This window comes from Limanda limanda, chromosome 7 (assembly GCF_963576545.1).
Source record: "Limanda limanda chromosome 7, fLimLim1.1, whole genome shotgun sequence".
NCBI classification, from domain to species: domain Eukaryota; kingdom Metazoa; phylum Chordata; class Actinopteri; order Pleuronectiformes; family Pleuronectidae; genus Limanda; species Limanda limanda.
The window spans coordinates 8011025-8036589 of record NC_083642.1 but is presented as its reverse complement, the minus strand read 5'-3'; the positions used below and the strand labels follow the sequence as shown (position 1 = coordinate 8036589).

Sequence of the window (25565 nt, the reverse complement as noted above, 5' to 3'; positions counted from 1 at the left end):
CTCCGTCACTAACCGACCTGCCTCCCTGTGCTCACCCTTCCTGGACCGGAGTCGTCACAATCTGGAGAGAAGTACTCCACTGGAGCCGAGATGTTTGCCAGAAGTTAGCGCGTGAGTCGCGGTAAAGTCGGCTTCTGGGTTTGACGAGAGGGTGGGAACGTGTATTTCTTGCATCGTCTCAAAGAGTAGCCTGTTTTTGTTAGCTTCTCCAGGATTACCAACCCGGGCTTTAAAGAATGCGATAAAACAAAATCCTCGATCTGATACCCGGATGCAGAGACTGCACCTGACCCGTTCCACTTCCCTCTTCCAAGTTCGGTGGTAGTCAATCCACGAAACCTTGTGTCCTTCATTCTAGACAACAGGGAAGAGTTTGAAAAAAACCTCAAAAACAATTCATTTTTCACAGATTATATTTTCTATAATCTCTGAATTTCATCCAGTAAGAGACGTGTGCATCTGTGATGAACATATGGAGTATATATATAGTATATAATACTCAAAGGGAAGCATTGGCAGCTGGATTTCGGACTAATTCCTAAACGACTTTTGGTTTAATCTAATGCCGCGAGGGCCACAGATCCTGTCATGGTGTATACACCGTCACTGTCCTGATATTTGTCTTGACAGTATCCTGTTGTCCAGCTGCATTTATCTGTATTTATTGCTCCTCTCCTCTCATTGATTGTGATAATAAACAGAGCTGCAGCAGCAGAAGTGGTCCGTCCTTATCTCCGGCTATGCTGACTCCAAAATTATGTTATGTGTTTGTACCAGAGAGGGCGAGTGTTTTTTTGCATGAGGGTCAAATTGAGCAAGTTCTGGTTCACCTCAAAAAACCCAGTCCAGCATGCTATTTTGGGTCCCACTCCCCCAACTCTCTCCCTCTCCCTCTCTCTCTCTCTCCCTCTCCCTCTCTCTCTGTCTTTCCCTCTTCCTGCTGTAGATTTGTAAGTAGCTTGTTCTTCTCCTCTGATTCTCAGTTTTCATGCATGAGACGATATCTCAAGTGAGCTGGGGTTATCCAGGAAATGAGATTTATGTGCATTTAGCAGAAAATCGGATGCATTCCATTTCCTGTCAGATTTGGGATAAAGGAGCTCTTTGCGAACAAGTTATTGGAAGAGCTAAACGTGAGACAGGCCTTTTTCATTAGTGTGAGTCTAAGCATTGACACACTTCACAAGGCCTCCTCTTTATTCTCATGCAGTGATGTGTCTCATCTGATCTGAAGTTTGTGCACCAACTTTTTTCCTGTGTTTCACTACTCATCTACTGTGGGTTTTTTTCTGCAGGCCCAGCAGAAGCCGTGGAGATAGGCCTGGCAGCAGAGATTGGTCTCCTCATTAACCTTGGTCTCTGATCACAGGCTCTGGCACAAACATCTGGAGCTTCGTGAAGCGACTGGTGTGGATTTTGACCTCATCCAGTCGTCCACCCCCCTGCAGCTCTGCAGCTCGGCAGCGTGGCCTCGGCACAACCCTCCTCACTTCTTCAACACTTCGCCCAGGGGGATAAATGAGTGAACCGGCTGCAAGGGCAAGGGCTGGGACATGTACCAGAACCCCAACAGGTAAATGAACAACTTCCGAGGAGGAAACGTTTCTTTCACATGATACCAGTTGTTGTTATCTGTCTCTGACCTGATTGTGTCTCTGTCTGCCCACCACAGAATGTCCTGGTTCAGTGGTTTCCTAGTCGCCAGAGTGGACGACCGAAAGACTGCGTGGGGGGAGCGCAATGGCAAGAAGTCCAAACGGAAGGGAGGCTCATCTCTCTGCAACCCGCGTTACATGAGCTGTCTGCGGGACCCAGATGCTATGGAGCCCCCCTCCGGAGCCCCCCTCCATCAGCACCACCGTGGAGGGGTGGCAGGGGCTGTGGGAGGCGGCGGCAACTTTGGCGTCCGTTGCGGGTGGCAGGAGGACCACTACGGCAAGAGGGGAGGGGCTCCCGGGGAAGGGGTGGGGCTGAAATCGGTCGACCTGGGCTTTGAGGACGGCGAGCTGAAAGGAAGGAAAGGGGGATGTAACGGAGGAAGTGGGGACATGGGCGATGAGGGTCCCAACGGAGCAGCGGGGGTGGTGACGGCGGCGGACTGCTGGCTCCGGGTGGTGCAAGTGTTCCAGTCCAAGAAATTCCAGTCCCGCAAACTGGAGCGCCTGTACCAGCGTTACTTCTTCAGGCTGAACCAGAGCTCCCTGACTATGCTCATGGGGGTGCTGGTGATCGTGTGCGGCATCATGCTGACCTTCCACTGTGTCCACGCCGCCCCTCACGTGGCCTACTCCTCGGCACTGTCCGTGGCCATGGCGCTCTTCATGGCTCTCATGGTGGTTTGCAACCGCAACGGCTTCCACCAGGACTACATGTGGATGGTCAGCTACCTGGTGATCGGAGTGCTGGTGTCGGTGCAGGTGTTCGGGGTGCTCATGGTGGCACCCAGGAGCGCCTCGGAGGGCATCTGGTGGTCCGTGTTCTTCATCTACATCATCTACACGCTGCTGCCCGTGAGGATGAGGGCGGCGGTGGTGAGCGGCGCAGTGCTGTCCATCATACACGTGGTCACCACCTGGCAGCTCAACCAGGAAGACTCGTTCCTCTGGAAACAGGTGAGAGAAGCTCCACAGTTTGACTCGGTTTATCACGGCCGACCTGAACAGGACAGAAACCATCCTGGTTCTTCTCTCTTGTTCCTCTCTCTGTTGTTTCTCATTCAGGTGTGCAAATAGCTTCCTGTAGATTTTGCAACTGGTTTCTGATTAATCAGTAGAAATGTATGTTGTGCAGCCGAGCATCATTCAAGTCCAGATAACTTTATTTGAATGAATGATGAGGTCTGAAGTTGGTTATATTTGTCCAAAACAATAGTAAAACAGTGTTTAAAAGATAATGTGCTGTGATGTCACTAGAAGAGACCCCTCTCACACACATGTAGTTTAACAGTGCTCTAAATGGTAAATGCACTGTATTTAGATACTGCACCAGTCTTATGGACACTCAGTTTGCATCATCCCGGCACTGTTGTCGGCTCTTATCAACACTTCATTATTTCGTCTGTCGTTGTGTTGTCACATCGACGTCTCCTAGATTTCTACGGTCAGGCGGATAAACTCTGTAGAAACTTCTGAGATTCTCACTTGGACATTTACGTTTCACTCATGAAGCTTTGGAGTCTGGTTCATGTCCGAAAGCAGTTTAAGAGATTACATAAAAACTACCCAACGGACTTCCGTCAAACCTTTTGGAAGAATGTGGTTTGTGTCAGGGAGGAACCCACTGAGTTTTAGTGCCGATACCAGATAATAATTCACAGATCTTGATGAAAATAATCAGGCACATTTAGGTGACTGATGTTCATGTGTGGTTGTGAAATTTGGTGCAGCTTGATTAAATTAAAAAGGAGTGTATATGCGCTTGGTACCACTCCAGTTTGACACAAGTTGAGATTTGGCTTGTTTAAAAGTTCGATATGACACGTATGATGGGCCGCTACCGTGTGAGCAGGCTGCACAGCTGATGCAGTACACATGCTGTCTTGCTGCTGTGTACTGCTGTGTATGTCACCATGTTGTATCTGTGGATTTATATTTACTGCGAAGCTCACACGTCTCTCTGTACAGTGTTTTGTTTGTGTGTCACGCCAAGGACCAAGGGGCTTGCTGAAGGTCAGTGTGCTGAATGAAGCGGCCCGGCTGGACGTCTCTCTCTGTGTGTGTGTGTGTGTGTGTGTGTCTCTGCTTGTTGTGCGACAGTGGGAGAAAATGATGATATAAAGCGGGATCACTCAGGTCTCTGTGCGACACACACAAGAGACGCTTTGTACTTTTCTCCAAGGGTGGGGTGACGGGGGGGTCAGGCCACAGTACGGTGGCTGCTCCGTTTGGCCGGAGCTGTTTCCCAAATGTCCAGCTCCCGGGGGAAAAGTTATAATGGGAAGACCATTACATGAAAACAATAACGGGATATAGGACTTCGTGATGAAGCGCTGATAGTCGCTGTGGCGTCTCTGCCGCTGCTGTAAGCGTTCGGCAACATGTCCTCTCACACGTTCGCTGGATTCCTGGTGTATTATAAATGAGTCTGTGAAGTACAGGAGCAGGTTGGCGATTCGTGGGAACTCAGTAACACGACGCGTGATACAGCCGAGCACAATCCATCACACGCACCAACATTGTTTGCCGTCATTAAGTGAATGAATGTCATGAGATAGCTGCAGCTCAGCAATGCTGTTTATTCCTGAGGTCGTCTGTGTGCAATGTGACACAGTAATACAGCGTCATCAATCACGGCTTCACGCTAGTGTACGAGTGTTTCCTCTTTCTGCAGTAACTCATTAACCTCACTGGGTTTCTGTTGATGGGGGTGCATAATGAGAGAGTTGTGTGTGAGCGGCGGTGTATATGCACATCCTCTTTTCTGGTTTTAACCTTTTCATCGCGGCCTGTGCAGGTTTAAACAGGGAACATTGAATAGATCTGTGTTGTCGAGAAGTTATTGTTGACTGGGACTGGGACCAGATTCTGGATTTCTCTTCTCTATCACAAAGGGTTGTTTTTAAATCTCTCCTGATGTAGCATAAATTATTTTTTGCATTTAAGGAGAAAACAGATTGTTATTTTCTTGATTATTCTTTAAATTAAGTGTTTTTTGGAGCTGCAAACTATTATTTGACTTTTTTCGATGAAATACATTAATGCTGGTTTTAATATCAAAGAAAATCTACATTTATGGGTTGAACATGACTCTTAACACCCAATCCATGCAGAAACGAAACCTCTAAAGCCACCACATCGTCTTCCTCTCAAAAAAACATCCTCCTTCCTATTTATCCCAATGTCTCAAATTTCTTGATTTGTCCAACCAACCGTCCATAACCCAGAGTCGGTTTACAAATAAAGCATCAAACCCTTTCATTTGAGAAGCGAGGATCAGCAAATGTTAAAATAAGAAGATGATGATTATTCCATTATCAGAACTAGAATGGCACTCAGTAGATTATCATGCCTCCGCAAAGGCACAACAGTCTCCTTATAGTTTGCATATAACTGCACAAAATTACACACATTTATTGACACCACACCCTGAACATGTCTGAATTTTCCCGTTAAGATTCACAGAAAATGTTGAAAAAACTCCATATTTTTGGATTCACACACAAAAGGGTTCTTCTTTGACCCATGTTGTATCCGTCCACCAGGTTTCACAGATATCGGTCCAGTAGATTTTGCATAATCCTGCTGACAAAACGTTAACAAACCAATCCAGATGGAAACATAACCTTTGTAACGTTTGGGATTTATATTTTCCCAAAAACCTTTTATATTCTCATTTGAACTTTGATCCGATAGTTCATTTACAGTTGGAGGATGAATGACTTACATATAAGGACCACACAGTAAACACATGGACGCTGCCTCACACGCTCAGGGCAAAGGTTCAGAGGTCAATGTCAGTGCTGCCACAAGTGAGTCAGCAGCACTGTGACCATCTCACGAGCAGCCGAGCAGCATCAACAATCATTTATACTCTCACAGGCCAGTTTGATCAATCAGTATCTCTCTATGTGCACTCGCCTGTCGGAGCTACAGCTGCTCAGGTCGCATCACGTGAGGTTCTCCAGATTTTGCATTTTGTAACTATAAGATAAAAACATAACCGTCCAGCGTTGTGCGTTTTCATTCAGTGAATCTAACAGAATGTGTCTAAGCAGCTGAGGCCCCGAACAGACATCTTGATGCTGTCCGTCCGCTATATGAAGAGTCTTCTCATGTTCGGCTCTTGAAATTTACGACCCTCGATGCCTTCAAACGTCTCAGAACACATGCGGCCCATCTGGTTGTTTCCTGAGCTGTATTGCTCTTGGCGTGGGTCTGTGTGCGTGTTGTTACAGCTGCGTACAGCAGAATCGAGTGTCCCAGCAGAATCACCATAACCCACATTATCTCCTACTTTCCATCTATGTAGGGTTCTAACCGCCTTCTTATAATATGCAGGGTTGCTTTCATAAACAAGCAGCAGTTGTGTTACAGTTTGAACAGGAACAGTGGTTTTTTTAAATTCCTGGTGTCCGGTTACACGTGCAGCGCGCTCCTCGGTGTCTGTGTCACCAGTCCTCTGATCCTTCGACTCCTCAGCTGGAATCAATTAGCCACAGCGGTACAGTACATATGTGTGTTCCACCCAGTCACCCATCAATACACACACACACACACACACACACACACACACACACACACACACACACAAACACACACACACCATCTCATGCTTTGTTATGGTTGACGCCTTCTCTAAGAGACTCAGTTGAATGTTTGTTTTTCTCTGGATAATCACACCACAGATCCTCGTCCGGCCTCTTACAGAGCGGAACGGTAACCGCCCATTTTTAGAATGGCTCTGGTTCCAGCAGTAAATTACTTTTATTCATTTCAGAAAATCCCTCAAAATAAAAATAGTTTGAAGCCTTGAACTTGGCCAACCAGCTACGAGAGGAAGCCTGACCATAAAACATTTGACTCTGAGCAAAACTATTATTGGAAGACGTAAAAATAAAGGCAAAGGTACAAGATTTTGTTCACAACAGTGAAGGAACTACACATCCCATAAACCATTGTGAGTGACCCCTTTATACGAAATAAATACTTCTTGAGTTAAACTTTGTTGATAAAGTGATGCTATATATTGTAGCTGATATGATTTTCGCTGTCGTGGTAAACATTTCCATGTCCAGCTTCACCGATCAGAAATGCTATCGCTGATACACCTGAGGATTGTGGGTTGTGTAGTCCTTCTCCTGACATCCAGAATAAAACACATTTTTATTAAAACGCAGTTGATATCATACAGCAGTGTGGTTTCTACAGGAGAAGAAGAAGACGATGCTGCTCCATCTCCTGCCTAAATAACGCAGAGGATTTGTTGCTGTTGTGAACGTGTCCGTTTAGAGAAAGGCCGACTACGGATAAACCTCATAGCTGATTCGCACTAAGGGCATTCTATACTCAGTGCATATTTTATTTGACCTGATATGGTTAATCTGTGACATTTCTGGATTTTATTCCTGTCACCAAAAAACTGCACATTCCTCACGCAGGCCTTATTCGCTTTATGTCCCCCGACAGCGACTCACATTGTTGTGTGGATGTTGTTGACACAAGGGCCGTGAGAGGTCAAAGACTGGTTCCTAAAAATACCCGGCCCTGTGTGTTTCTGCTAACTGTGGCGTCACATGGAAAAGTCTTATCAGAGCCTGCGTCAGAGCAACAGGCAGGTTGATCTACACCCCCTCCCCCCTTTTCTCTGCATGCACACGGGCCGTGCATTTTCTCTCACACAAATAAACACACACACACACACACAGCAAATAGGTCCTAAATCTGATGTATTTTTCTCTGATCTTTGATCCTAGTAGAGACACTGGGACCCTAAGATCCCATTGAACAGAACAGAGGGCAAACCAGGCCCTGGTGTGGACTCTGGGTTCCACTGTTCTCATTGTCGAGCTCCCACTAAGTGTTTAAAGTGTTTTGTATTCATTAGATAAGATAGGGGAAATTAGTTTAAATAACAATGTGCTGCTCATGCACTTATATACGCAGGTCTACAATCGCCTCGCGTCAGATTTTCCAAATGGCTGCTTGCTGATTATTATTATAATGTTTTTAATTTCCAGTATGTTACAGAGAGAATAAATGTAATTTGATAAGAGCAGATCTCACATCTTATCGGATGCTCACAGTTTCACAGCGGCTCGAGGTGCTGGAATAACCTTGTGTGTGCTGGATGCTTTGAGATGGGAAACTTGGATCCCAGCGGAGGAGGAAGTGTCAGCTGGTGATCATCACCATGTGCGAGGCCGCAGCTATAGAATAAGACACCCTGTACACGCGAAGGAGGAGGAGGAGGAGGAGGAGGAGGAGGAGGCGGCGAGGCGAAAATCCGATATTCTCCCCACACAGTCCCTCCACAGCCTCCTTGATAAATAATTTGTGTGCTTAACGCCGCAGCAGCATTTTAACGAGGATACCTGTCACATGTACACTTTGCTCCTGACCGGGATGGGTGCTGACTGATGGGATCACACACACGTACACGTACACGTACACACACACATACACACACACACACACACGCTACAGCTTTTCTCAAAGGCTCCTGAGGTTGCAGTGAATGTGAGAGTATGAATGTGTGATGATCGGTAACGTCTTGTTTCCACACAGTTTTCTTTAGTGTCCGTAATTCTGTTTAAAACATGGACTCCAACTAGAGAAAAGCCAAGTCCTCAGGAGCATAACTAAATTTCTGAGGTCCTGGTGGAGGTTCTGGTTCGGTATAAATAGGTCATAGGGTTGATGAGTTGTTTCTGAAACACTTTTCATCTCATTTGTTGAAATCCTCTAATTAGGTTATCTGTTCCGAGTGTTGACACAAATACCGAACAGATACATTAATTGAAAATTAGATAATTAATTATTTTTTATCTCCCTGTTATAGCTACATACATTCTACAGTTTATACACAATACACACACACACACACTGAGACACACACACACACACACACACACGCACAACTACCGATAATACGTCAATAAGTCGACCAATAAGAGCGCGGGAAAAGGTTATCAGTTTTGCGTCACTTCTGGGAATGATGGGGAATAAACAGCATTGCGATGTGTCTTCGCTCAGCGCCTGTGTTCAGTTGGCCCCAGCGGTTGTCATGGAAACAACTACAACTCAAGGAGCCGAGACCCAGTTCAGCCTGACGCTGTGCAGTTTGGTAACGACTGCTTCAAGTGATTCAAGGAAAAGAGAGAAAAAAAAAAAATCAGGTCAAAATTGATTTCTGCCGTTTTCCCCTCTCCATCTGAGAATCTGAGAGACGTGGACACACCACTGTTTGGCTGCAGCGATGGATTCGTGCTTATCCCCCCCCCCGTCACTGCTGTCGAAATGAGACAGTCCATAATTAAACGTGGCGATGACAGAGGAGAGGTCATACGAGTGGAGGTGGCGGGGGAGATGAGAGGGAGGGATGCACAGGATGCTGTTTGCCAGTTGTCTGGTACAGGGAAGCTTATCTCTGGTCAGCTCACCATGACTGTGCATGTTTGTCGTCCCCGTGCTGTGGAAAAGCAGGATGTGTTTTTAGGCCTCAAAGAAACACTCGAGAAACTTGGCCTGGTTGAATAATAGAGCTGGTGTGCTTCTGTCTTCCAGCTCAGATAATTGGGTTCATTGCTGGTTACAACTCCTCTTACGTTCTTCTAATGTTGACACTTGTCCTCTTGTTTGTTCACTGCGGTTTACCCTGAACCTGTTGTGTGTCTGCAGCATGCGAAGCCCCCCAGGGGGTCCCATGCTCTCCAAAATAATAATGATAATATTGTGACAATATTTTTAATTTCCTCCAACGCCTCTTTTATGCAGATTGTGTTGTTCTATAACTACAAATACAAACTCCAAAGCCAGAACGCTTTAATAGTCACACTCTCTCCACAGAAGTCACACCTGCCTGGTTGCCAACAGAAGTGTGGGTGTGTGGTGTGTAGTTTGTCTGTGTTGACCCCCCCCCCCGCTTCATGTTTACAGAAACATGACTGAGGAGTACGATCAGGATAACTGGCTTTAAGTTACAAGTAACCGCTCCCACCTAGCTTTACATTATTTATGTAACACGTATGGTTTTGTGTTTCTCTGGCGGCTTCGTTAACATTCAAAGATGTCAGAGGAAAAGCTGAAAAGTCAAATTATCATTAGGAAGCCATGTGTTTTCAGTCACTTTTATGTTTCTAGATGACTAGAAAAAAAAAAAATCTTCGCAGCTCCATTTCACAGAACAGGTGCGTAGGAAACGGACGAGCAGATGAAAACTCGTGAAAGAGTTCCCGCACACTGTCTAACATGTGATTTATTATGCTGCGATGTTTCGGTACAAGACCTTCATCAGACAAACATTTTGTGATATTGAGAAGCCATCTTGAATAGGGAGTGGCCTATGAATACGTACCCAAACTGTCTAGTACCGAAAACGTCGCACAATAAATCACTGTTTGCCGGTTAGACAATGTTTTCTGATGAGAATAAAGAGGGTCAGCAGGTTTTATCCTAAAAAAACCCCTACTCCATTTCCTGTTGTAAAATAACAGGACATGTCCGCTACACATTTCCTGATCTATTTGTGATTTATCTTGTGCATCACATGTTAGTTAAGCGTCATATATTTTACTTAGATACACACAGAACACACCACTTCCTCCAGAGAGATTCCAGGACCAGAGCTGCTAATGGAGTCTAGAGTAAACTGCATCTTTTATATGACTGAATTAATGGGTTACGTACGAAAAAGTCTGGATGTTTTACTGTTTTATTGTTCACTAAGAGTAAATGATGTATAAATCATGCATCTTTATAGACCTGCAGGAGGCTTGTTCTTCTCTTCATTGGAAACCACTTTGAAAGATAGAAAAATATAATAGAAATTAGAACCTGATCTATTATTGGTTCAATGCACAACGATGGTTCACCCAGAAATGAAAATTCACTCATCATCTACTCGCCACTATGCCGATGGAGATGGTGGGTGAAGTGTTTGAGTCCACAAAACACTTCTGGAGTCTCAGGGGTAAACTACGCATGAGCAGAATCCAGAATCCAAGAATCCAATTGAAGTAACTTGTGACCAAAGCTTCAGACGTAATGAAACAACAGAAACAACACAACATGCCTCCATATCGCTTATGTGGTGTCATCCAAGTGTCCACAAGCCTCCGTTATATTAGACTCAAAATGAGGGTATTTACCTCAAGTTTTAAACCTAAAAGTCAGCTGATTGAAACTTTCTTGCCACTTCTGGTGGACTTTTAGGCTTCAAACACGATGTAAGTGACGCAGTTTCGAATCGAGTATGAATGTCGGTGCTTGTGGACACTTGGATGACACCACCAGAGAAGTATGGAGGCCTGTTATGTTGTTTTATTAGGTCTGAAGCTGTGGTCTCCAGTTACTTCAATTGTTTTGGATTCCGCCCTAACACTGTTTACCCCTGAGACTCCAGAAGTGTGTTGGGGAATCAAACACTTCACCCCCCCAGTTTTTATGTAACGTTTTCCCAGGGTGATACACAAATGCCTGCTTGTTGTGCGTCTCACCTCCAGACTGTGTGTAGTGTCGACCGACCCGGTGAGGGAGCAGAGTGAGCAGGCGGGACTTGACTCTTTATCTGCTGATGTGGTTCTGGTCATTTCAGATAAGGGCAGTGTGAGCTGTGTGTAGACACGAGGCTCAGGCTGAGTACACAAACCCAGCAGCTGCCTGGCACCGCACACACATTCACAGAGTCTGTAACAAAAGGCTAAAAGTGACAGCGAGCGCGAGGAGGAGCGAGAGGAGGAGGGAGGGAATAAATAAAAGAATATGGAAATAAATAAGCAGCGCTCTCAGGGACAGATAAGGGGGAACCTATGGGAGAGACTCTTGTGTTTTGTCACAAGTAAAGCACTGTCATTGTGTTTTTCGGTGTGTTTTTACACAGCCTGATCCAACACAGATGATCTAAGGGGTTCCAGATGTTCCTCAAAGGCAGACTTGCAATCTCCATGGCCCCATTTCAACAACAATATCCCATCAGTCATTGCTCCCCCTTCTTTCAACTAATAATTATTTGTATTATCAATTAAACTTTTGAACCATTGGTCAGTTATTTGGTCAATAATATATCAGGAAATTGTGAAAAACGTTCTTTACAGATGGTGAGATGTCAGATAAACTGTACAAAACATATAGTGGAAAGGATCACACAAGACTAAGGCTTCTCGTAGACAATCCTTTTTATTAGATGGGATAGTCTTGAATATTATTGCTGTTATTGGTCTTTAAATACTTCCTTCTGCATTTTAACCATTTGTTTTCTTTTTGCGCAGCAGCTATGTCATAAAGATCGTAAAGACCTACAGGAACTAGAATTTATTCACATGTGAGAAGGTGAAATTAGAAAACTTCCACATATTTAGCTTGGTTAAAATGACTCAAAATAAATAGAAAATAGTCAAAACACTTCAATACACAATCAGGTTATTGGTTAATTGACAAATTGTTGCAGTTATAGATTATAAAGTATAGCACTGATGGCCTGCAAAGCTTTGGATTTCTCTACATAACGTGATGTACATGGAACTTTAGTATGAGTGATATTCAGTCTTAAAAGAATAAAAAAGGTGGAATCGTTTGTAACAGAAGAGCAAAAGTGTCAGGAATAGAATACACTGAGTATTTGTTGAATTGTCTACAGTCAATAGCATGTCTGAATAATGATCCATCCATCCAACCATCCATCAACCATCTACAACATCCATCCTTTTGAAGGTTGGGGGAGGTGGAGCCAGTGATGGGACAGAGCTCCAATACATAGAGACAAACAACCAATCACATTCTCACCTCCCATAATACAATCTATTTAACCTCAATCTTCATGTATTTGGACTGTGGAAGTGGAGAGAAACACCCCACGCACAGGGAGATCATGCAAACTCCACACACTCCAACATCCCGCTCCAACCAAGATTTGAAATTGATTTGTACTTGAGAGGCAAAGATTTAACAGATCATTGACTACGTTATATCAGAAATATTTTCATTTCCTAAGAAGTGAGAATTAAACTGAGATGTTGATAACCTACTACATGTCATAATTTTGCATTTGTTTGGTTTGTCATGGGAATTACACAAACACTATGGACTTTTTTAGCCTCTGTGGACGTATGAGCGCTCCTCTAGTTTGCAGCTGTGATCATAGGTTGAAAACAAGTCATGAAAACAATATGTATAATACATATTCTTGCTGTGGTATGTTGGTTTAATGAGCTTGTAAGACAAAGACATGAGAGCCTAACCCCTGACCCTCCTCGGCAGGTCCCCCCCTGCTGCACCCTCCTTGAACCTGGGTGGGGGGGCTGCAGGTCTTTGGAGCGAGGCTGTGGAATGTGGGTGAGAGTCGCTAAGTGAAAGCTGCGCTGCCGTCTCTGATAATTCACAGTCTCTGTGGGTGTGTGTCTCGGGCCAACACTAAGCAGAACCTCTCACAAGACTGAGAACGAACCACACGCAGCGAGAGAGAGAGAGAGAGAGATGGTGTTACAATATAAATATAAAATCCTCATCACATCTCCGTCTTCCATGCATAATGACTGATCTCTTCAAAGTCAACTCTCTAAAAGCGTTATTAAGTCAAGAAAGTGTACATAACACCTGCATGGTCATTACGGCAAATCTTGTTTTTGCAGCAATGACTTATAAAAGCCTTTCTTGCAAAAAGGTTCAACTGCATTGAATTCACACGGGGTCTGAGTGATTGAAGTGGTGCGTGTTGGGTGGGCCGAACATATTTAGTTAAGTTGGATGGAGAGCAGGACGAGAGGGGGGGGGATTAACAGACAGGACAGGTCACCTAAGGCTGTGTCGTGTGAACAAAGTGAGACAAAGAAAAGAGACACTGGCATGTTGCTCTCTGCAGAGACCTCAGCCAGTTTGTTTAAGATTGTGTTATTTGAAATGGAATTGGCTTTGAGTGCTGATAATTAGTCACATCCTTCAGACTGTGGACCACACACACACGCACGCACACACACACACACACACACCACCTACTGTACCATCACTAATTCACTTCATATGACAAACCAGTTGCAAAACCATTGCTTATTTACACATTTGGCTAACAGAGCTTAACCATCATCCGTTTTGAGTCGTGTCTCCGTCCACTTGGCAAACACAAGACGGATTTTAGCTCCGTTTCTGCTCTCACTTACTCCTGTGGCCTGTTGGCAGCAAAACTGATGCAAAGAACAGCAAGAGTGAACCAAAACACTTAATACCATCATGGAGGTATTGTTTTATCACCTATGTCTGTTTGTTTGTGGTGCAATCAAGAAAAATGATTAAAAACTCCCCATCTCACAATGTTAAAGAAAGTGAAAGAGAATTCCTGGATCCACACCAAAACTTAATGGTTTCTTCCGTGACCCATCCTGCAGCCCTCCATCAAGTTTCGTGGTAAACCATCCTGAAGTTTCTCTGTAATCCTGCTTAATATCAGACAAACGCAGAAGAAGAAAAACTCTGTCGGAGGTAATAAATCCTCAGAACACTTCCATCTTTCTTTTTTATCTCTTCTATAAGAACTAGACAATCAGGAGAGTAGGATTGTTGGGGCTATTGAGAGCCGTTCCGGTTCCTTGTGGATTTGTCACAGTGAGCAAACTCCTTCACATGCGAGCTGCCATATGATCCATTGTCGATGTGAACTATTGATTATTTCTGCTTCATGTAATTTCCTCCTGATACATTAGATCTGTGTGAGTCTCGCAGGAAGCTGTTAAATGTTCCATTCGTCCACATTCTCCCACGATGCTCTCTGCTCTTTCAACCCTCACCCAGACTGAAGAGGGGACAGATGGCCTTAAAAGTCAATGTTTATAGACTCACTGTCAGGACAGAAGACTTCCTGTGAAAGTAAATAGCCTGTGTTTTAAATCCATCATAAAAATTATAAATACAGATTCTGAATATTCCATTAGCCCCCCTCATGTCATCGCCTGCTCGACCAGCTCGGTAGCTTCACAGAGCTGACGTTAGCGTGGCTGTCGAGGCGTCACCAGTGATAGGCCGCTGATATCAGTTTCCTGCCACATGTTTCTTTAGACATCTGTGTTCCTCACTCACACCGCCACACATCATTATCACGGAGTTCCACTGGTTGCAATGTCCATCTAGCCATCAAACTATCAACTGGATGAGCATGACATTTCGAGAAGGCATTTATGAGCTGAGGTGTCTTTCATTGGGTGCGTGTGAAGACCGATTGCGTAACAGCGGCGCGACAAGACAGTTAATCTGCAGCAGGAAAATACGTTCAATCATTATCCTCGAAAAACAAAGGCTCCATCGGGTGGATCCTCCTCTGGGTCAACCTGTCCCGGGAGGCATTGTGCTTTGGCAAGCGACGACACATGTGAGGCCTGAGTATCGAGCTTCAACTGAACCGAAAGGGACATTGAAACTTTGTCGTGTCCAGCTGCAGCTCTGTTGCTAAGCGACAGTTGGAAGGGTGGGACAAGCTGGCCACGCAACTCAAGGGATTCCTCCTTAGATTAGATCATCTCCTCTTTGTTTGATGATCTCCTGACTTTTCTTCTCGTGTCACCATGGGCTGAGATTCAGAGATATTAGTGAAACTTCTCACTACTACTACTGTTATTGTACAAACCTTCTTGCCCCTTTAGGATTCACTTTAATAACTTTATTATTGTAACATTTTACAAGACAATATGTCCTAACAAAAAAGTTTCAAATAATTATAATTCATAGGGATGTTTTAAAGAGAAATAGTCATTATATAAACTTAAATAAAGTATAGCATGATTAGAATGAAATTAATATTAGGTAAAGAGGTGGATTTCGTTTTTTTACAGGACGCAAAATCCATTCATAATATTATATCATAACTCCCTTAACATCCAGTTTCACGTCTTAAATCTACCCTTAGCATATTTAAGGTTTTTAAAATCAAGTCAATGTCCTACACATATATTTCTGTATCAGTTTGTTGTGTTTCTTCATTGAAGCTACAATTTTCAGACTTCTACACCTTCTGATAAAGATGTACATTATTTAAATGCATGCATTAGATATGTGTGTATACAGTATATAATTGTATGTGTATATTTATTCATACAGGGTATATATTCTGCGCACACACACACACACACACACACACACACACACACACACTATGATGATCATTTATTGATTATGTCTCCATATCCTCCCTAAGCTGCTCTGGGCTTTTGGTAAAATACATTTTAATCTATGTTGTGCTGAATGGCCACTGTCACTGCTGTGTTTCCTGTCTGGATCAGAGCATCTCTTACATAATGCCATTTTGATATCCAGGGATTAGGCTGAGGTCCTCTCCACGGACCAGCCGGTTTGTGGATGTTCCATCACGTCGCCCTCGGGGAAATGACGACTGCTGTTATGGTTAAAAATAAAATGATAGGATTTTCCAAGGACGTGATGTTCAATTCCTGCTTTATTTTCATCCTCAAAAAACTGAACTCAACTCTTTTTATTCGCTCCATAATCCTATTGGTAACTCATTCATGAAGTCCACCTGAGGGGGACGCGCCAGGAAAGGTAGAGGCCGACAGGAAGAGGCAATAAGTGATGAGTTATGATAAATGAGCGTGTTGTTGAGCACAGAGGAGACGAGCAGGTGCAGCGGCCTCACACTGAGAGCGTGGCGGCGTGCACAGGTAGCAGGTAAACGCTGCCGAGCAGGACTCCTAAAGTGCTGCTGCGTAAACACAGGACCTGACTGTGTACTCTGTCAACCCACTAGCCCTTGCCCTCTTGAGAAAAGCAAGCAATTAGTTTGAGCCTGTGAGCTCAGACACCTGGAGTGTGGGACGCACGTCGAGTGAATCTCCACAGAGGAATACGTACGGCAGCTGTCGCATGTGCAGAGAAAACACATATCCACACATTGACTGCACCCGTACTGACGGGAGGGATTCACCTGCAGACACCGTGCTCCAGGTTTCACTTTTGTCTGGTGGCTATTTTTACTCGAACAGTGAGAGTAATGTAAACAGAGCTGAGCGCTCGGAGCCATCTGCCTAATGTCACTGTGGCCTATATCTGTCCTTCTCTCTGTCTGTCTCTCCGTCTCACTCACTCGTCTTTCCTTCGACGTCCTGGCGTTGTCTTTGTCCTTCCTTCATCCCTGATCCTCACCCCTTTTTTCCTGCCTATCCTCAACATTTTTCCCATTTATCTTTGCTGTCCATTACGCTGCCGGTCTATTATTTTAAAACCTCACCTCTTGTTTGCTTTCATTTCAAACCCATCCATCCATTACCCATCTGCTTCTGTTCCTGTGTCTGTGGTGCATATGTAAACTATGTCACCTTGGGTCACCTTAACTCGGAATTGCTATTCTGAGAATTGTTTTATAGCCATGGTAAATACTTTTTCATTTATTGCCAACGAGTCTCTTTTGATGGGGGAAATGTTCTCGACATGGGCAATTTCAAGATTGCACCATGTTTTTGTAGCAAGTACTGGAAACACGGCATAAACAGTCACCCTGATTGGAATCTGAGAATGTGAATGAGGCACAATCGAGAAAAATCTTCAGACAACATTTTGATCCTTTTCTTTTATACATATTTGGACAAACGTTCAAGGGAAACTTGAAAACCCAAGGAGGTAATGCTCATCGATGGATAAAACACTTGAACTGTGGTGATCTTCTGAAGAAGAACCATGGAATTTATTTATTTATCTCTATAAGATATTGTGGCTTGAAGCTTTTTTGGTTTCCTTTTCTAGTGACCAATCGTGTTTGTTCAGACTTTGGTTGCAGGCAGGTAAACAGTCCGTGTGGGCTATTTAATGCATCTGCATTCATGAGCAGATGTAAGAATTGATCTGAAACGTCGTCTGGACCTAAAACACCAACAGAATGTATTGTTGCTTGTGTTTTGTGTAGAGTTGTGTTCAAATCGGGCTGAAAACAGAAGTCGGTGTCTTGTCTACTGTCTGCATCAGAAGCCCTGTGCATATCGGCCGTTGTCCCCAGAGGTTAATTCCTCATGAGACGATGGCCAATGGGTGTAGATTTCTTTACAAGTAACGGAAAACAACCTGCATTGTTCTGAAAAAGTTCTTTAAACCTACTTGGTACCAAAAAGGTTATGAAGGCTCATGATGAGCTGCACAGATGCCTTGTTATAAAAAAGTTATTAAAACATAACCCTAGTTCTAATCCTTTCTTTCAATTCTGTGATTTCCCTTTTCTAGTTTTTTAGTTTCCACATGACACAAACGTGCAATACCCTTTCAAGCCCCATGAAAGTATCCGTGTAATGTTTTCTGCAAAAACTGTCTTTCTAATAATAAACAGTTATAATAACAACACTAATTCTTAATCAGAATTATTTAGGGAAAGGCCTGAAGCTATTATTTATCATTTCAGTTTTCCAGTTCTGCACTTCCTTCTGGTCCACGCTCCAAATGTAGCCTCTGGAGTGAAGAGTGTCACATCCAGGCTGTGAGCAGGAGCCACCTCTCTTAAGGAAGTGGCTCTCTAACGGGTCAACAGCATTTCCACCGTGCAGTCGGGGACTGTTGTTTGGACACAGGAGGTTTTCCCCCAATTGCAGCAGCACATTTAACCACTGACGCAGCTCAACAGGCGGCAGCAGACGAGCACGCTGTAGAAGTGATGAGGTGGTCAGTGAACTGAGAGGAGCAAAGGGGACGACTGATCCCACAAACGGGACCATTTCCTGTCAGAGGAAATGTTTTGTGAGCGTCTGTACTTGAAAGTATATATCGGGTACAAATACTCAGCAGCTCCTGGTAAAGATTGCTTCCTTTTTTTCTTCCTTAAAACATGGAGATACGATGCAGTTTGATACTTTACATAAAAATAAATTATAAACAAAGAAAGCTGTCTAAGTCTATTTTGACCATTAGGGCCGTTATCTTCCTCCTGGACTTTTGAGACGTCCGATCAGATCTAAGCAATTTCATTTCAATCCCTCCAGTAACTAAATCTTGCTCATTCAGTTTCACACAGAAAAATGCGACGATAAGAGATAAAGACACTAACTTGTTTTCCACTGTGACTTGGATCCACACGCAGCTTCCTGAGAGACACAGGGAACAGGAGTGTTTGACAAAGGAGGTCAACAGGAGAATTAAATTCACGCCACTAGGATCATAACTTTGCAATAAATCCTGTCACCGGTTAATGTTTTCATGTGTTTTTTACACAAGGATTTTCCAGTAAAGTTGAGCACTTTAGACGTCTCATAGGCCCGTTCCTCTCTCTGTCTGCATAAATGTCCCTCGCATCGTCAGAGGCTCCATCAGGATTTAAGGTTAAACTGACAGAAAACAACATTGAGGCTTATTTCAAAGACAAACATGTTTTTAAACACATCCTATCCTTTGTACTTATTCTGAGGGTTTGACTCATGAGACCATTTTATCCAGGAACTAATATCAACTACAACCACACATAACGAAAGCACTCGCACTGATCTATTTTATACAACCTTCTCTCTTTGGTATCTCACAGGTTTTGCATCGTTCTCTTTCCGTCCTCGTTTTAAATTTGATCGTTTGTTTCTCCTCTTCTCTTCAGGTGAGCGCCAACGTCCTGATCTTCCTCTGCACGAACATCATTGGAATCTGTACCCACTACCCTGCCGAGGTTTCCCAGAGACAGGCCTTCCAGGAGACCCGAGGATACATCCAGGCCAGACTACATCTGCAGAGGGAGAACCAGCAACAGGTGGGCAGCGACCACACACACACACACACACACACACACACACACACACACACACACACACACACACACACACACACACACACACACACACACACACACAACATGATACAAAAGTGAAGCCAAAATTTCTCAATCGCCCTCTGGTGGGTGATTGCGGTATAGGTTTATAAACATCACATCCTCCATGTTAGTGAATGGGACATGGGCCAGACTAAAAAGTCAAATTAGACATTACATTTTTTAAATCACACTGATGTGTTCATTTTCCGCCAAGTTTGGTTTTGATTGGTTATTTGACACTATAAAAAATTGGGTGGAATGTCCTGATTGACAGCTTAGACTTGACATAAGATGGGTGGATTCCAAACAGGCAGGTTTAGAACAGACACTGCACCAGTGTTCACAAACGAAAACAAACTGATTTAATGTGAACATGCTCTTGTCTGTCACTCAAAACTGCTGTCACATGATTAAAAAGAGCAACACACAAACACACACACACACACATACACAGAGACAATATTGTGATGGACACAATCTGCATTTTGCTTCTTTTCTGCGTGTTTTCCAGGAACGTCTGTTGCTGTCAGTGTTGCCAAGGCATGTTGCCATGGAGATGAAGGCTGACATCAATGCCAAGAAGGAAGACATGATGTTTCATAAGATCTATATCCAGAAACATGACAATGTCAGGTCAGCCGGGACACTGGGTTTTACCGTGTGATTTTATGTGGATTTTAGTTTAATCATCAACCTGCATGTGTTTTCTCACTTAGTGCAAAACAACACGTTCGGTCAAAAGGATCTATAATCTGTATCTGATCTCTTTTATGATTAGAAATAATATTCGGTAAATTCATTTTACAGGTAGTGTTTATTCCTAGAATTAATTTCCTGGAAACTCTCCACATAATTTGCCAAACATTCGCTGGTAGTTTATTTTTAGTTACAAGGATAAATATTTACTTTCTTACAAATACAATACATTTTTACTGACTGTTGATTAGACCATAAATGAGCCACACTGAGTCACTTTATCTCACAGGTCCGGTTTGAGGAAATCAGATCATAAATGTGTGAGTCCTGTTTATCTGCCGTAAAAAGTGTTTTATTTTATTTGTTCGAAAACACAAACCTGTCATCCTGCTGGAAACGAGATAATCAGGACAAACATCAGCTGAATTATTAATAATTTTTCGCCGATTACTGAGCATCACTGTTCAACGACTGGAAACTTTAAGTTTTTTGATGAACTACTACATCATTTCAATCTTTTTCTTAAAACAAGAATTATTTCCGTCAATGTGTCTGCCAAATTTCGTCAGCCTTTCTTGGAAATAAATACCATTTAAAAATGTTTGAGTTTAAAAATAAGTATTAAAAGCTTTCTGGTTATTTTACAGTTTGTCAACCAGGCTAAAATCATTAAACCCTTTGTTCTCAGCTTGCACTCTGTGTATAGTGTAAGACACCACTCTATTACATTGTATGATACCAAATCAACCATAAGCATATCAGCAACAAGCACACCCTTAGTTTGTCTTAAACTTCCTGTCCCTTCAGGAAGTGGGAATGTTCTGCGTTGTGTAACTTGACGTCTGATGCTTGTGATCACCTTCCACCTACATTATAGCAAATATTTGAGTAGTTTTATGCTCTGACATAGGGAGTGAAGGACTAACAGAGCTGGAAGGAAACAACAAAGACTGGCAAACACTAGCAGCTCTTTACGTAACCGCTCTGGAATCAGCTAAGTCACTCGTAAAATTCACGGTGACTGTTTTGTAATGTTCTGTTTTATAACGACATGATATCATTACATGTTGTTTTAACTGTGTGATGATACAATATTTCCTCATCCAAAATACAGTCACAGCAGAGACTCATCTGGTTTTAGTTACAGTATCACACACACACAGTTGTCCCATGACGTGGGCTTGAAGGCAAAGTATCCTGAATCATTTCATGAATAAGATATATTACACTTTCTCTAAATTCAATCATCCAAACAACCACATTACAAACACTCATAGATATCAGTCCCCCTCATTTTTTTTCATCAAAATCCATGAATTATTCCCTGAGAAAACCGGCAAACCCAATGCCAAAGAGAGTAAATCCTAGTTTGGCCCCTTTGTCCAGATCTCTGCCAAAATGTTATGATTTCTCTCTTGGCTGATGTCCAATCCTTCCACCAAGTTTCATGGAAATCTTTTAAATTGTTTATGCGTAATCGTGCTGACAAACAAACAAACAAACGGACACGGGGAATACACCCTTGGTAGAGGTAAAAAAAAATAGAAGCGGCTGCATAACACCAACTATGATCATGTCATGTGACGTCATCCTCAAAACATAAAAATTAACGCTAAACTGTTATTCATTAATCCTTTAAATCGAAAACAAAAACAAACACATTCTTACTGAGAACATTTCACAGACACGCACGCACGCACGCACACACACACAAACACGTATGCGAGCGCGCTCACAGTGTCAGCAGAGGGTAGAGTGGTTTGGCAGAGTGGAGGCTAATTAACATTAGTGAGGGAATACTTAATCACCAGCAGCCAAGATAAGATAATCCCTAAAGATGGAGAGCTTCAGCACACATTCAATTACAGCGCCGAGCAAACACATCGCACACCACAGTCACACACACACGCTCAGATCGCCTTCAGAAGACTTTAAGGTCAACATTCCTGCCTCTGTCAAGGTCAGCCGCCCTGATAACAACACAACACGACACAGATATGAAACGTTCATGCCAAACCTCTGAAGATGTTTGTACAGTTTTCAGACTGGACGTCATTTTAGTGCCAGAGCAGCTGACGCACGTTTCAACCTCAGTGAGACGCCGCTCACTCTAGGCTGGAGGTCGGGTTTTGTGCGTCCAAACCTGAAAGTTTCATCACATACATGTGTTGTAACTACTGGTTGTAGCTGCCTTTTAATTGCGTAATAGCCTCTTAAACTGTTGCTTTCTTTGTCTCTGCAATAACGTCCACGTGCGATGAAGAATAAACACGCTGCTCTTCAGTTAGACAGTCACATGTTTTCCTCTGACTGTTTTTATTTGTCACTCGTGATGGATCATTATTATTCATCGCCCCTTTGCCGAGTAACGTGAATAAAACTCACCTCATCCATGAACCTGTTTTGAAGCCGAGTCACATCAGGTAATAAGAAAACAACTCCCATGATCCCACGCTGCTTCACAACGTCATCAAACCACGTCTTCTGTTATTGTTTTTAGCGGCCGAAGCAGCATACTATATATACTTTAAATTACACATAAAAAATAAAGTGTTACTGCTAAACAATACATATGATACTAACCCAGCTCTTGTACTTCATGGTTAACATGCCTCCTGTCACAAGGTGGGAAGGGAAATATTTTATTGCGCACCTCCTCCTGTAATGTTTGTTTGTTTCTCCCTCTCTCACGCCGTCTGTCAACCTCTCTCTCTCGCCCACAGTATCCTGTTTGCAGACATCGAGGGATTTACCAGCCTGGCCTCTCAGTGCACAGCTCAGGAGCTGGTCATGACACTCAATGAACTCTTTGCCCGTTTTGACAAGCTGGCATCGGTAAGTCACTGCAGTCACTTGTCTCCAATGTCTGAGGACACACGTCCACACACGTCCACAGGGTCAGGCTGTCTCTGCCGGCCTCCAGTACCTGTGCTAAGGATAAGCTAGGATAAGCGAGCAGTGTCCTGGCCACAGATTCAGGCTGAAAGATTTGGCTTCATAAAGTTCAAAAGTTCTCTTGCAACAGGTTTTTCTCGCTGTGATCCTTCTTCCTGTTTATTATAAGACACATTGCAGATTAGGTGATGTGGAACAGAAACTATATAAACATAAAGTTAAACTAAAGCTAAAATAAAGCTTCAGTATTTTCAGTTAAACTAACAAGGTGGACACGTCTGAACTTACCAAGTTTGTAGTAGTAGCTCAGTAAGTAAACACCTGCAGGAGGAAACTAAAAAGAGGAATTTGCATAATATAATTTGCATAAGCAGATAGTTGAAGTGGCAAACATAATGATGTGTTTAACTAACACTAACACTGCTGAATTTATTGTCTTGATATTTAAACTTTCGAAATATACTGTGGTTTAACTCAGAGTGAGGAGTTCTGACGGATATCGTCCCACATAGGTTTCTCTGAAAGAGTGATTCTGATTACAGTGACCAAAGCCTGTTCCAGTGTTTGTAGTTCTTTGATGTAATGGTATTGTTTTATATAATTTGATTCTAATGAGCCAAACGATGAAGTATTTTGTTAATTGTGAAACTCGTGTACTAAAGTATAAGTTACCGACATTATCGTTACATAATTTTAACACAAGCAACATCTTCTGATCCCGTGTAAAATTACATAACTTTAGTCACTTGATATTACAACTTTATTCTCTTAAATGTAGAATTTATTTTGTTAAATTACACTTTATTCTTGTATTACAAATGTACTCTTTTAAAATTGAGACATTATCCTCAAGTTTCTTTCTGTAAACATGACCCTTATACTTCTAAACGTTTCCTTTCCTTCATCCTCTCCTTCCCTCTCTCTCTTGCTTCGTCTATCCCTTCTTCAGGAGAACCACTGTCTACGTATTAAAATCTTGGGTGATTGTTACTACTGTGTGTCCGGGCTGCCTGAACCCCGGGCCGACCACGCCCACTGCTGTGTGGAGATGGGTGTTGACATGATCGAGGCCATCTCGTGAGTAGAACTCCCGTTCGTACAAGTGTGCGTTTGAAAAGTTTTGTCCTCTGCTGATCCTCTGCTCTCTGGCTCCTCTGCAGGTTGGTGCGGGAGGTGACCGGGGTCAACGTGAACATGCGCGTTGGCATTCACAGCGGGCGCGTGCACTGCGGCGTGCTCGGACTCAGGAAGTGGCAGTTTGACGTGTGGTCAAACGACGTCACGCTGGCCAATCACATGGAGGCGGGAGGCAAAGCCGGGTGAGAGGAATAAACGCAGGTTCACACACGTTTAGAGAAAAAGTCTGCAACCAACAAATGTTTTCATCATTGATTAATCGAGTCATCAGTCATTTACTGGATTAATCAATTAAGCACAACGTTTTTCTCCTTCTTGCTTATACTGTTAAATTTAGTTGGTGGGAGTATACATAGTTCTTTAATAATCTGTTTAAAGTGGAGGTTCAACTCACTTTACAAACTTTTTAATCTCTTTTCCTTTTCAGACATTTATTTATCAAGTCAAGAACAACATCAAAACCAATGTCAGACCTTTTAAAACTGTGTGAAAACGTCCCTGTAGTTTCATGTGATATTATTTGTCCCTGCAGGCGGATCCACATCACAAAGGCCACGCTGCAGTATCTTAACGGAGACTACGAGGTGGAGCCGGGCTTCGGAGGAGAGAGGAATGCGTATCTGAAGGAGAACAGCATCGAGACCTTCCTGGTCCTCGGCTGCAGTGAGAAACGGGTCAGTGCACGAAACACGCACACGGCTCAGGTTTACACATTTAAACTTGAAACTGAATTGAAAATTTATTGCAGTTTTCCAATTGAGGCCGAAAGAACCCACTGATGCTTTAGTGGGTGTTCAGAACAGAAATAGCCCAAACTTTGAAAGGGCCGTGTGGACGCGGGCGTGATGCTTTCAGTTCTTCAGACACAGTGGTTCATAACAAACAGAGTTTAGACCCACGCTACAGATCCCATTTAAATGAATGAAGGGGCTGCTTCATTTCACACAGGGAACAGTTCTAATGCTGGTGGTGTGTAAATAAAGACAGATGACATAACTCCTCCCCAAAAGTGAGTCAAAGCGTCTTTATCACCACCTGGTGGCTGGCTGCAGTGTAGGTTATAAATCCCACTTCCTTCATGTTAGTGGATGGGACATGGAACACACTAAAAGGTCAAAGAAAACATCAAATGCATTTTTCATATTATTATTTCTTGGGTCACTTCTTTATTGATTTTTGATTTTGGTTTTAATTAGTCGATTGATGCAATTAAAACGGGTTGAAACATGATTGACAGCTGAGACTGACTCATGATCGGACAAACGGACGTATCAGCGTAGATTCTGTCTCCAAATGTGCACAATGGCAGTGTTTGTATCCTGTAGGTTTTAGCTTTATATTAGAAATGGAGATGCATCATCCATCTTTATGTACAAGTCTTTAGTAGAGACTTGCAGGTCAACAGTGACAAAACT

The 25565-nt window shown here is 43.2% G+C and overlaps 1 protein-coding gene across 1 annotated transcript in view; it reads left to right on the top strand.

The window, feature by feature from the left end:
* The window catches only part of LOC133004749 (adenylate cyclase type 6-like), a 38840-nt gene that overhangs the window by 2531 nt on the left and 10744 nt on the right, over positions 1 to 25565 (top strand). Inside the window, exons 2-9 of the mRNA XM_061074257.1 lie at positions 1370 to 1573; positions 1673 to 2612; positions 19213 to 19362; positions 19934 to 20055; positions 22842 to 22953; positions 23963 to 24090; positions 24174 to 24332; positions 24683 to 24824. Of these exons, the coding sequence (XP_060930240.1) occupies positions 1554 to 1573; positions 1673 to 2612; positions 19213 to 19362; positions 19934 to 20055; positions 22842 to 22953; positions 23963 to 24090; positions 24174 to 24332; positions 24683 to 24824 (1773 nt within the window). The 5' untranslated portion in view covers positions 1370 to 1553. The remainder of the gene's footprint in view (positions 1 to 1369; positions 1574 to 1672; positions 2613 to 19212; positions 19363 to 19933; positions 20056 to 22841; positions 22954 to 23962; positions 24091 to 24173; positions 24333 to 24682; positions 24825 to 25565) is intronic.